General features: G+C 38.0%; 1 protein-coding gene across 5 annotated transcripts in view; it reads right to left on the bottom strand.

Moving 5' to 3' along the window:
* OSBPL8 (oxysterol binding protein like 8) overlaps positions 1 to 14,368 on the bottom strand; it is a 64,435-nt gene that overhangs the window by 21,334 nt on the left and 28,733 nt on the right. For all 5 annotated transcript variants that reach the window (XM_014963921.1, XM_014963920.1, XM_014963923.1 and 2 more), the window contains 4 exons: positions 10,905 to 10,975; positions 6,214 to 6,294; positions 5,242 to 5,343; positions 3,800 to 4,003 (listed from right to left, as the gene is read on the bottom strand). In XM_014963921.1, the coding sequence (XP_014819407.1) occupies positions 3,800 to 4,003; positions 5,242 to 5,343; positions 6,214 to 6,294; positions 10,905 to 10,975 (458 nt within the window). The remainder of the gene's footprint in view (positions 1 to 3,799; positions 4,004 to 5,241; positions 5,344 to 6,213; positions 6,295 to 10,904; positions 10,976 to 14,368) is intronic.

The following is a 14,368-nucleotide window of genomic DNA, read 5'->3' as shown; positions in this document are numbered from 1 at the left end:
ACTTCATGCTTATTTTGCATGGCACTGTATTTGGTGTCTCAGCAGCACCCTATGCTCCAGAACTGCACAATTTTTGTCTGCCTTCAGAAGACAGATGAATCAATCAATATTTAAATAAAAGGGAAATAACTCCACCCACCCAAAACTATGTATTGCTATAGAAACCCACTCATCCTTTCTCCCTCTCTCCTTACTGTGCAACTTCTCTACCTACCCAGTAGTCAATTCCACAAAATATTTAGGTGCCTAACTGTAGGCTTGGCATTTAAATAAGAAAAAACCCAAGATGATGCCCAGGTCCATAAAAGACATTTAGATGCTTAAGTCTCTCTATAAAGGGTATCAGCAGGACACCATGACATTATGCTCAACCAAAAGACACACAGAGGATGTCACATGCCAAAGTTTAATTTTCACTATGAAGTTCTTCACATTCCAAATTAAAAAAAAAAAATCCAAAAGACCTTTAAATTTCTGTCAAGCTTCAATTTGGAATAAAATGCTAAGCAACCATTTTAAAGCCGTTGCAAAAAAACTGTACCTTTGATAACTTCAAGACAACTGATATGCAAAGAGGGCTGTATTAAACATACTTGAAGCTATTGTTGAAAGCTGGGTTAAGCCTGCCTAACTGATGAGTTAACACATTTTGATCTTGACTGATTTCCCCCAGAGAAGCCTAATGAAAACCCAGTACAAGGCTTAGATTGAAAGCCAGCAGAAGTTTTGAGCAAAAGCAGATAAAGGCAGATATTTTAGAAGCAAGCAAATGAAACAGCCAGAACGTTTCTGAGGGTGAGAGGCGGGTAACGAGGAGTCTTGGTGGCACTGAAATACCAATACAGGCAACCTAGTGCTGGTGTAAATGATGTTCAGAAACTCCCGAGTAGTCAGTATGGAGTTACAGCAATGTGGGTGTTAGAAACAAGATTCCAAACCTCAGTTGCTCTCCATGCGAGTGGGAAGGTGCACCTACAAGAAGTCTTTGGTGAAGCGGCACTACAGGGATTAGGATTGTCGGGTAAGGAGAACCAGGAGGGACAACCCCATGCACGAGCACTCCTCACCCCGAGGGCAGGCAGGGAAGGGGTCTCGCTCTCACCAGCCCCCTGGGGAGGGGAGAGCACGGTGGTGCAGGGCAGCACCAGCAGGGTGGGAGAGGTGCTGGGAGCCTGCCCAGAGGGGACTGTGGCACCGTGGGTGCACCAGTGCCATGAAAAGGCCCCAACCGTCACAAGTCCTCAAAACTCTCAGGTCACAGGGCATGGATTAAGGGTGGAACTCTGTCTGTAAGATCTCCCCTTCAGGGTTATCTGCACTGTGGGCATGCAAGGGTACACTACTGCCTCTGTATCTAACTACTATAATTTAGACATGGCGTGGTTTTCGTGTTAGGGGTTTTTTATTTGATGCATGAAAGCTATACTCCCTTAGGTGATTTGACAATACATTGATTAAAACCGAATGAAGGTTGACTTATTTTAGTATAACTGCCTGTAGATCTTGATTTCCTCTGATTGTGGTTCCAAAAGCACTGGACTTTTTTTTTTATATCACCCACTATGGTTTCAAAATTAATTTTCAGTATGTTAGCATTCTGCACAAGAGACATTAGTTTCCACGTGTAAGGTGACTTTATTTGAACTGTCTCTGTTCCTGACAGCACGATGGTAAAACTACTTCAATACAAGGTAATAGGTAAACTAGTAATTCCACTAGATTAAGAAAATGTTGAAATTTAATTCTTACAGGATATTCATGCCAATAAAACTTGAATGGCACAAACATTCAGAGAAAGCAATAAAAACTGATAAGCAGTCACACTTGACTAAATTTGCTCATGAAAAATTATTTGCAGTAACTTTTCTAATTATTAATTTTAGAAAACTGAAATGGCATCAGGACTGGGCACACAAGGAAGACAGAACAAGGTACAGTGAGTGCATCAGCTACCTCTGAGTGCAGGAGGAACATCAAAGACCGCAGCAACAGGCTTAAGGGAGCGTGTGAAGTGACTGGCCACAAACTACTGCAGGAGAGAATTTGCAGTCTGCCAGAAGGACACACTATGGGAAGTGTGTTCAAGTGGGAAAATCTCCTGCAGTACTTACACCTGTGTAAATGCTTCTTGCAATGTCACCTTCCTGCACTGACTGCAAACAAGGCTCATTTTGCCTTAGACTTCAGGCTTTTTCTGGTCAATCTACTCTGTAAATCAGTCAATTGCTATTACGCTTACGAAAGTTTGCCTCATGATAATAAATCTGTAACTAGGACATCATAATTGAAGAGGTAAACTAGGCAGAAAAAGGCTTCAAACTCCAAGGCCTTTCACCTAATTAAATCCAGTAATTCTCAACTGCAAATAGCCATACCAAAATGAACAAACGCCACTCCAGCTCTCAGCACATTTAGAATGGACAATATCAACTTGTTCAGGTTCAAAATTTGACCTACCTTAAAAAAGTAAAAATCTGGTAGGGCATGTCCTCTAAATTCTAAATATCTAGTTAAAAAAACAAACAAATCCATTTCTCATTGCCAAGCAATAAAGAAATATAAGACTGATTTGTGATCTTCCGCAGACAGGCCACCACTTTGCAATGTATGTATACATGATCATAAATTAAAGCACATTAACCCCAAACCCTATAGTTTTGAAAAAGGGTATGAAGTTTGTGTTCTGTTAATGTGAGATTATCACTAATTAGTGAAAAGTCCTAAGCAATATTAAAATAAAATCATTCAAAAGCAACTACAAAAGATTCAATCTAAGCTTGGTAAATTTAGATAACATTGATAGTGATAACAATTCAGAAAGACCACAAACAAACATCAGGAATTATACTAGCTGAGTGACTTCCCAGTCTGAGATAAGGAAGACAAAATCAATGCAGCATATTGTACATGTGACAGTACACTTTTGTCAATGTAAGATTCAAAAGATACAATCTCACAATTAGTAGCTATCCTAAAACGTATGTTGCAGAAGGCATAACTAATTTATTATGACAAAGGGGTCTAATATTGTAATTTCATTTAAAGCAAGAGGTCATTTCAGAAGGTAAATATGTTCACTTGTGCTGTGATTCCACACCCTGTCTCCATATGTAAACACAAAACAAGGACTACAATAGTTTATTTACTAGAGTATAAACAATGAGTAATAGTAAACATGAAAGATTCCTAAGAAATTGAAATAAACCTTTGCTGTGCAGAACACATTGTGCTTTTAAACACAGAGAAGAGCTGCTCACAATATTATGCCATGTATGACAAAGCAAACAGACATCAGAACTAAAGAAAAACATTTATCATCTTAAAATTGTAGCCAAAAAAGAACAGAATTGGCTAACAAGCTGCAATATAAGCTATTTTGCACAAGGAAGTAATTTGAATTTCTACTCTTACAAGCAAATTGAACTAGGCTGACATTTTATTACATGAACATAGGGTTGGAAGCCAAGAAACGTTTGTAACAAGTATCAACTCTTTCATTTTGGCAAATCACTTGCCTCCTTAATTTGTCAGATTTGACTGACGTAAGATACAGCATTATACACTCATTCCTTCTGCTTACATGATTGCCAGTGACGGCATTAACCTCTTCAATGGCATCCCTCTGCACACCACACCCCTGAAACTATTTAGGTATACAGATGTTGAAGGCTTATATTCAGAATAAACAAACCATTAAAGTTATAACAGAAAACACAGTTCAGCTTCTCATTAAGGTTATCTTTACTCGTAGCTGGCTAATGCTAGTCATCCATTAAGAATTATATATGCTACCACTAACCTTTATAGCCCATATGGACTGCTCCAAAGGATGAAAAAGTTTGAAACAAAAGCCATCTTTTTTAGAAGGCCTCTCAATGAGTTCACAAGCGTTCAGGAGCACTGTTCCTACCCATTGGCCGTTTTTGGGGGTTTTGTAAACAAGCAACACTCCTGGTTTCAGTACACACCACAGTTTGGTCCAGCTTTTCAAAGTACCACGAATCTAGAAGATAAACAGTTACAGGTATATCTCAGTGAACCCAATAGGAAAACCATGCCCCTTAAACAAATGAAAACTGAATATTATTATTTCATTTCAAGCAAATATTATCAAGTCAAAATATTGATATACCTGGATAAACTTTTGATAAAGACAATACAAAGGTACAATCTCAGTGCTCCTTATTCTCTTCTATCTTTATCAATACTTATTCTACAAAGGGGTAATGCATGCATCCAGATACGCAAGTATGACAATTCATCTGAAACCTTAATGAATTTTCCTATCTGGAATATATTTTATCACCAGCATGAAGACAGGATAATTTTCAGAAACAGAGCTCCTCTGAAAACAGGGCAGATATCTGATAAGAAAAATAGGATATTTACAAAGTAACTCGCACATTTGAATTTCTTAGATAAAATATCTTGTAACAGCTGTCACCTTTAACCCATATGTTACAAAGAAGATCATTTAAGGTCCATGATTTTGCACATCTGATTAGACTGCTTGCATCAATTTTGTCAACTCTAGATTTTAATTACTTCTGTGTCTGTAGGACTGAATTCCAACTTGACCTCTGAGAAACATTTTAGTGTCTTTACACTGATTTTTGCAAAAACTGGAGAAACCTTTTCCAGACAAGCTATTGTTTGGAGCCAACTATAAAAATGGGAAACAGAGCTTTTTTTCTTGTACAATTTTCAAAGCATATATTGAAAAGTTTAAGGAATTATATAGATATGTAAACTGCACTGCTGTTGATGACACTGACTGCTATCTTTGAGAAATTAATTCCTCACCTTTTGTACCTTCTCAGTATTAGAGAACAGTTAGTTCTTAAGTGAGGAAAGGAAAATGACCAGAAATACATAAAGAAATCTGCATTCAAATATCTAATACGACTGAGCTATTTCCACTATTGTTATGGACATAACAGAGCTTCAATTCAAACTGTAATATCGAAAGCATAAAATAAGAATCATAAGGCAAATTCAGCTGAAGTTAATGTCTATATACACAAGATGCATGTGACTATGGTGACTGCAGTAAGTCAAGAGCTAAGTTCCTCTATTATTCCCTTAGGATTTGAGCACAGAGATCCTGGGATGCAGTTAGTGGCTGCTGTATTTGTAGAAAAACATTAACAACAAGTAAAAGATTGAGCCTTTTCTATTTTGGTCAGAAGGCAGCAAGCAGCTGCTACATCTTCAGCTCGGGTTTCACACTTGGATTCTGACCTTCAACCAGTCAGCCATAACAATAACTGATGGGTCTGTGATAGTGCTAAGTAATTCTTTTGTAGCTCTCTTCTTTTCTTCTCTGTAATTTTTCTTTTGAACCTGTAAATAATAATAAAAATATTTATTATGCTACAACCATAAATCAGTAATCAGAACACAAAAAGACATCTATCAATACAAGCAGAGAAAAAACAGGCTAAATTCAACTTGCAAGACAGATACAGAGAAGTAGCTTTAAAACAGTATTTCACTTCAAGGCATGGACACCTATTTCATATGCTCTGTTTCAAGAGCAGCTACAATGTAACCAAGTTCAGATCCTTCCGCAATTTGCTTTTAAGACTGAAGACTTTGAAACTCCTGTTAGAATCACAGCGGGAAACCAACAAACCAACCCAAGCCCCCCCTCTTCCTCTCCCTTCTTTTCCTGGTGTAAAGTACAAAACCACATTGGGGCTAGATTCAGATTTACTGGTATATTATCAGATCAGTAGTCCTTACCCACCAATTACTTTCCCTCCTCAGTAGAAATCTGCAGCAATGTATCTGTCTCCCTCTTTTAGAGGCAAATAATTTTGCATTTCTGCTGGCATGATATCTGCCAAACAGCAGAGTTTGGTCCCGTTACAACACAGGGGGAAGAAGGCAGCAGAAAAACCACAGATACTGCATGCAAGTTGTAATTAAAATTTGTCATTTCATTGTATGCGATGTCCTGGGGTCCCTGCGAACCTGAATTACCCTATACTCTTCTGAGTTACCCTATAATCTTGGGCCATCTCAAAGATTGCATTAGAGAAGCCCATACTCAAGTAACAATAAGATTTGAAGAGAATCAACTTTTCATGATACTTAAATATCCCATAGGTCTCATCAGTACTTGGCATTTTTGTCCTCTCATTAGAGAGGACGGTAAAACGATGTGAATGCATTTATAGTCCGTGAGGAGTTACTTGGAATTTAATTCACCTTGAGAGATTCTTTTTTTGTAAGTTTGCTTGAAGATAAAGAGATGTCCTTCTCAGAGCCATTAAAAAGCTTGGATTCAGACTGAAATTCACAAAATGCATAATAAATAAATGACAATGTCAGATACAAGGATATATTACTGTTGCAGGCACTTTAGAAACTGTTTGAAGTTCCCGTTCCCATTCACTTCTCTACTGTTTGGCCCACTTAAAAAAACCCTCAAAACCAAAACCAACAAACCACAACTTGTATCATGAGCTGTTCACTACCTATTCATGGAGTCTTTTTTTTTTATAAGGGCTTTATGTGAAATAATTCTGAGATTCCTCCAGAAGCAGCTGGAGGAATAAATATTTATTTAATTAAATATTTAGCCCATGTAGCCAGCTACTTGATATGTCAGTCTTGACTAGTTACGCAGTATTTTAACAGAGAGAGAAGGTTTTAGGAAAATCCTGGTGCTTAAACACAGGAGTCACTCCCATGACATAGGGATCCCAACATCTTCATTCCCAACTTGACAGCTCCTCTGAATGGATTGCTATAGATGCACTTACCCCATGACCCATGAAGGAAAATAAAGCCTCTTCAATCTAGGATTCAGCGCTCTATAAATCAGCAGAGTACAACAAGCCACTAACTGCACTCATTCTGCTCCTTCCTCCCTAATTCCATGCTCTGATTACCTTGCAAGTCATCTTTTAGAAGCTCACAGTGGCGATAGACAGGGGGAACAAGACACAGGTTTGCTCACGAAACCCAAGTCCTTATTCATGGGAGAACAATATGCTGCCTCAGCACCACATGATTCCTCCTTCCTGCCTCTCCCTGCATCTTGTAAGGTTCAAAGTTTATTCCTTGGCATGTGTTGTCTACTAGTTGAAAGGGAACTAGAGCCACCAAAGATTCACCTTGGGATACAGAGCTCTTAAAAACCCAAACAAACAAAAAAACCACCCCATTCTATCACAGTTACGTCATTCCTACTTGCAAGCTCAGGAAAACTGAGTAGGTATCTACTATATATAAACTTCAGATAAATTACAAAGAGTTGCATTTCTTTGCGCACTGAAATATAAGCCTGATGAAAAAAAAGTTCCTGCCTAGTCAAAAAAAAACAAACCCAAAAAGACGACAACAAAAAAGAAGAAAAAAAAAAAATAAATCAATGCAACCTTCTAACCTGTGTAGATTCAAGGACAGTTTAAGAAAACTGCTTCTCAAGCTGTTCATCATTTCTGACTAGTCATTTCAAATCTCAGAGTACAATGCAATGTCTACTCATTTTATGTTTTGAAATACTATAAAACAATAGTCAAAAATATGCAAGTTTTGAGTAAACATTGCAATAACAAAGACAGTACACTTGAGCACTCTCTTACTTAACGGATGAGTTGCTCAAACCAAATAAATACAAATTAAAGATTAACTAGTGGAACAAAGCAATTTAACTTTGATCCTACTTTGACATCTTTCATTCAGAACTGAGACTTTATAGGAGTCACTTTATAGGAGTGTCAAAAAAGATATGTGCAATAACTGGCAAAAAGCAATTTTATCCCAAAATCATTTCAATGATAAGTAAGTGTTCACTAACTTTCATATAAACCTTGGAAAAATGAAGGAAACATCTTCGTTTTGTATTAACAACATGTTCTTAACACTCAAAATTTAGCTTTAAGACAAACATACAACTTGAAATTTAATTCCTCTGACCAGAAGTTAAAGGAAATACAGTACTTTAAATGTAATAATAGAAGGGGGAAAAAATGCTTATCACTGTCATGCAAGAAGAGGTAACGAACTCGTAATGCAAGCTATAATGGACCAACTTAAGTAAAACATTCATAAATATTCTAGTTGCTCACCAACAGAAAGCTAATGCAATCTAAAGGTCATGCATATAAATGCCCCAAACCAGTAAGTATCACAGGTTACAAAAACTCATTTTTCTTGGTATCTCAGTTAAAGCTCACTAACGTGACACTGAGTAAAGGTCCCTATTTACCTGCCCAATGGATTACAAGGCAGATCAGTGATTTGGATATTTTCAAGTTAGTAACTTTCTCAGTGTTACATCCACACAAAGTAGATGGCATCAAAATTTAAAAGAAGAAAGCATTTTAAGAGAACTTCTGTAACTCCCAGCAAGGTACATTCGGTACCAGATTCTGGGCAAGTCTCATCACTGCTTTTCCATCCTTACTTAAAAAGAAGGGCTGCTATTTTACCTACACAGCTGTGATAGTTACCATATTCTGTTAGCCTGAAGTTTATTTGTGGGTTATAAAGGAACCACTAGTTTTATCATGCCCTACATATAGTAATAGTAATTGCTAAAATATGGATAAAAGATATGTATTAGGACAAGTAGGGGATATTGGTCACATCTGTGATAGCAGAAAGACACAAAAGTAAAAGCAAACCACACAAAGGTTTAAGAAAGACAAGAACCAAAAATAAATCTAAGGAAGAGAAAAACCGAATCGGATAGTCAAAGATTAATAGAGTCTGAAATAAATCCAAGTTAAGAGACAGTATTAACTTTCTTTTTATTAACAAATACTGTATTATAACAAAAATGTATTAACAAATTAAATATTTCCAAGTCAAAAACGATTTAGAGGTTTCTGGACCAACATAAATATTTTAATCAGGAGCAAGCTGGACAGCAAAGTATGCTTCCTTGGTCTCCCTGAGAAGTGAGGCTCTAGGACGCAGTAAAGCTGAAAGACGCAAAGTTTTGTGACTCCAAGTCAGATGTGAGACACCAAAGGCTTGAAACGCTTAGCTACACACCACACAACTGCAGCATCAGCTGCAGAAACCAAACTGCTCACCCCAGTGCAAGTCTGATGACACCATTTAAGCAGGGAAATGCTACTGTAACCTTTAAGTCACTTTGATTTCCTTCGGTATCTCTTTAATATTTCGCTTTAGGGTCTGACACATGAAATATCATGGAAAATATTGTGTCACCCCCCTGTCTGCTAGGCGTGCAGCTGCCTGTGCCCAGGGCCAGCTCTGACAGAGGGCAGTGCTCACGCTGCAGCAGAGCACCATGGAAAGAGCTGTGCGAGGAAGCGGTGAGGAGCTGGCATCTCCCCCATCTCCCTCGGGAGCGAGCTGGGCTCAAGCTCAGGTCCCTGCCTTCCCCGACAAAGCAGCCCACGCCTGCTGAGCCCTGACAATCTGTTTGAGTGCCTGTTACCACGTTTGCCTCTGAAAAACAGTGGCCATCCTAGCAGAAAATAGAACACTACACAGCTGGGTAATTTAAAGCCTTTAAACTCTATCCTGTAGCGATGCTTAAATAAGAAAAACAAGAGGACTTAGCTACTCCATTCAGTGATTAAACCACACACCACCTCTCCCTCTGCAAAATGCGGTCTTTCTCTCTTCTCCTTAATCTTTAACGTCTTGAAGAGAAAGTGAGACCTGTTTTATGAGACACCCAATTGAGTACATTTTTCCCTGGAATTCTCCATTCTAAATACATCAAAATCACTAGATAAAAATTCAGTGCATTGCTGTGCCAGGCACCTTTACTGACCAAAATGTTCACGCACTTTAAGAGTTACAATAGGCCTACAAATAAAGGCGACTGCATCAGAGTGGCCTATACCATGTCCTGAATCTGAGGGCTCCTATAACTGTAACCTATAAATTTAAAAGGACTTGGGAAAGGAAAGAATAGCTATGGTAGATTTTTCTGTCCTACTACAATGACATTCTACACAAATCTCTCATCTTGTGCATACCATCAGAAAAGAACATTTTATTCTGAATAAGAATGCTGTTGCAAATTATTTGTGTAAATAATTCTGATTAGAACAAAACATAGCTCTGGAGAGAAAGGACCTGGGATCACTACATAAAAAGTGTCTTTTTGGTTTGGGTAGTTCATGTTTTTTTCCTTTTTAAAGTTTGCCATCCCAAGATTCTGTGGCTTCGGTGACGGCAGTGTTCATCTCCCAGGCCCACTTTGGATGTTCTCAGTTTTCATGGCATCTCAGTGAGCCTTTTCCATCATGGGACTATACTATGATGATTAGGAATTTGCCTGGCTTCTGCCTTCTCCATTTCTATTATAAAGACTACCAGAAAGCATAAACATGCATAGCAATTATATCTAGATTAATATTCTAATGAGCATGCTTTCCTTTGCACTCTCATCACCTCAATGAAATGGGCCTTTATACTTGAATTCTGGGTACAGAAGTCTTTGCAAGAGACAGGACAACAGATTACACTTAACTCTGTTTTACTCTGGCAATTTAAGCCATTAAACTTAATTAAATTTTCTAATTGCAGTGGTTTTTTTTTTAATGTTCTTTTTTGATGATTTGCTACAGCTCAATGAATTTACAGCTTAAAAGGATTTTAAATTCTGTTCAATAGCAACAGTTGTCCCCCATCCATCATTACATATGGTGAGGCAATTTCTGCCCCAAGATGACAGTGAGAAGACTCCATGTTTCATTTTTATCAATTTGAACAGTAGATTTTCATGTGATGTCATCCTAAGAACTACATTAAGAAATTCCTTTCAATCTTTATCTATTGCTGAATCTGAAGAGTAATCTTCAAGATTATCTACAAAAGTTAAATACATTTGCATTTAATTAAAAATGCACAATTCCTTCACACACTGGCATTTTCAAGACGGATTAGGAGGCAGCTTTTCTTACCTTGCTTTTTGACATAGAATGGGCTGTATCCTCTTTGCTTTGTGACACATCGTCCTTCCCTTTGTCAAAACCTTAAAGAAGAGAGAGCATCGTTGCAAATGATTTGAAGACATTAACATTTTATACAAGCAAGTCTTTGGAATAAATTTACAAACTATGTTTAGCAGAAAAAAATGCAAGTAAATTGGATTTTCAATCAATGTATACATACCAGTTGCAAACATACCAGCTACTACAATATAAACTAATTTAATACCTACTAAGAGACGAGAACAGTCCACTGTATTTGGATGGTGCTGTACCTGATCCAATATCCTGACACATAAATATGGTGTGTAAACTTTTGTCCTTTTATCTTCTCATTCTCTCCTATCTGCATACATGCATGCACAGAGCAGAATCCTAAATAAAGTCTTTCTTTTTGGTTTGTTAATTTCTGTAGCTAGAGATAATTGTTAAATACCACTTACATGAAAGCAAATCTAAAACACTAATTAAGATTGCCAGTAAGTTTTTTGCAAGAAAATGGAAAAGGTTGCTTATATTAGCCTTGAATTTATACTTTCAACTTGATACTGCACAAGCATAATTGCAAGGCTTTATATTAAGACAGCCAGCAAAATTCCACATTTCTCTTCTGAGTGACACACAGGACAAGCCCCACACTTTCCCACTATTCAGAAAGCCAAGTGAGACAATGGTTGTAGCCAGTATGTGCGTGACAACAGCAAGAGGGGTCACAACTGGCAACAGCACTGCTGCACAGCTGCTATGTGCTGCAGAACATACAGCGAGAACCTCGCATCCTCTTAAGGAAAAATAATCTACTCTGGTTATGAAACAGGACATCCCAGTGAGCCATTTTCTTTGAAGAGGTTGGTGGTTGCTTAAAGCTTTTACAAACAGGAATAAAAAAATATAAATCTTTATCTAAGTAAAAATGCCATCATTTTCATGCCCTAAAGATAGAAGGCAGATAAATATGAAGTCATACATGAATTTCAGGAATAATGCAGGCAGCTGAGAAGCCTTCATGGCTCTGACAGGGGTGCCTTAAAGCTTCAGCCCACCAGAGGGCACTACCTCAGCAGACAAATTGCATAACCGGAGAGCAAAAGCTCTTCAGAGCTTCCCTTTGAACATGTTTCTAATTTTGAAACAGAAATTGGTACTCAGATCTCCACAATGAGAAATTTTATCAGAGAAACAGTTTGATTTCACATTCTTCAGCAGAGTTTGTGGGGGCACTTTATGAACTTTAAAAGATTTTTTTTTTATTAACTCTCTCTAGCAGTGTTGAGTAGTTTGTTCAGTGTAGGATGATTTTTTTTTTTAAAGTAGTATCTTCACCCTTCCACAGTTTACAATACCTAGAAACTCTTAGAGAGGACTGATTAATCTATGACAAACAGATGAGAAGCTTCCCATCTGTTTGTCATGGTTCCCAACATGTTGGGAAGTTTCACTAAATTACAGAGGCAATAGGTTGGTTTTCAGGTTACATGAGAAATTTGAGATTCCTCTTAATCTTGGTCAAGAGGAGTCTTTTGGGCCTTTTTGTTTATATTTAGCACATTTTTCAGGGACTCTTTTTTTAAGACCAGATTTTTTAAAATTATACTGCAATACAGTGGTATTTCATTTTATGTTTACACAAAGTAAACTCTACATGTCTTCAAAGAAACCTTTACATGTCTTTATAGAAGCCCCTCCGTGCACAGTTCATTAAACCCTTCCTCTTGAAATTCTTCCAACACATCTGTTATCAGTTTGTTCAACTAATGGAAAGCTATAATACAGAAGACTACCTGACCACAGGGATGGACAGAACATTTGTAGTACCAGGGAATCCAGAAAAAAAACCACAAAAAGGCATGTCACCATCCAGAGGCCAGAAGACACATTTCCTATGTAATACCAAACACAAAAGCACATTTCCTACAGCACCCGTTGTCAGGTGCTGAAACAAAACAAAGATTGCTTCAAGCCTCAGAGGACAGACCTGCCTTCTTCCCTAAGAAGTTATTGGATTCGATGCCAGTCTTAGGCACTCAAACACACATCAGAATCATAGTAATGAGGTTTCTTCCTCACTCCCATACCCAAAAGAAATGACTCGTTAGGAACCAAGTTCCACTGAAAATGTAATGCAGGCATTTTCTAATGGCTTTCCTGTTTTTACTTATTCTTATAGGCACATACAGAAGGGATGGGAATTAACAAGGAAGTGCCAAGTCAGGATTGTTCTTACAGAAGAGAACCTGTAATTCACTTGTTTTCTAACACACACATCCTTATCTCACAAACATATGCTTTTATTTTCATAAACAAGCTTTTTATTGCCACCACCAAGCAGAAAGGAAAACAGAACAAACTACTCTGTCCCAGAGAATCAGACATGAAGGCCAAAGTTCAGGTGGGTTTCCCTGAATTCCACCAACTTGCTTCCAGTGTCTCAAGGCGGCGAGGTGTGCATGCTTGCTGATTTATAAACACACCACCACACTCACTGTTGCCTTGCTTTCTCACACGCCCAGCAAAGGGTTGTCCCAAGGGGTGGCTACTGAACCCATGTCAGGGTGCTGTAGATCCTGGAACACCTTGCACTGTTCCACCTTGGACTGTGAGGAAACCCAACCAGTCAGCTTTACATCCCACACCATCTTACTTGTAACCTCTGTCTCTGTAGAAGAGATAGGCTCACCCAGAATACAGACAGAAAGCTTTTCTCCCCATGTGCTGAAACGTATGTTAAAAAAATAAATCATAATTCAGGTGCTAGTCCAGACACAACCTCACCCACTGTAAGGATGCGTTTTCCAGGGAGCCTCTATTATGATGGAGAGACCTCAAATACCATAAGCAGTCTTACTTCTTCTAACAAGAATAGTTTGTTACTAATACCTGCAGGGAAATTTGTACTGAAACATCACAAGAAGCTATATACGGGCCTAAGCTGAGGACACTTTACCATGAAAATACTTGATCAAGGAAACAACAACAGAGCAATTATATTCATGAAATCAACACTAAGAAATACTGGTTTATCCCTTCCTGCTACCAGTTAAGAAAAACAAATTTCTCTATGGACATCTGACAAAGACAACAGCAAAGCCAAGAAAGCTGCGCCTCTAAGTGATGCTTTGTGTTATTGCTCTTTTTGTAGTTTTGTTCACCCCAGAGCTACTGAAAATTGCACCACAAAAAGTCATTGAATCAGTGTCTGGAGCAGAAAGTGCCAGGGTATGAGAGACTAGAGGCAGGATCTAATAAAAAGAACGTGTTTCAAGTTTTTCAGCAGTGGTTTGGGACTTAATATTTTAGTTTACTTATTGTTTCCCATCCTGTAATTCAATCAGGAACTCTATAACAAGATAACCTGAGCTCACATTTCAGGTGTTGAAGATGCAGTCCCTTTCTGTAACTTCCTCTCTGTTAAATCTCTTGAATTTGCACATTATTTT

Source organism: Calidris pugnax, unplaced genomic scaffold (genome assembly GCF_001431845.1).
Source record: "Calidris pugnax isolate Ruff unplaced genomic scaffold, ASM143184v1 scaffold44, whole genome shotgun sequence".
In the NCBI taxonomy this organism is placed as follows: Eukaryota; Metazoa; Chordata; class Aves; order Charadriiformes; family Scolopacidae; genus Calidris; species Calidris pugnax.
Note: the sequence above shows the minus strand (reverse complement) of the source record. Positions and strands in the feature narration are given on the sequence as shown.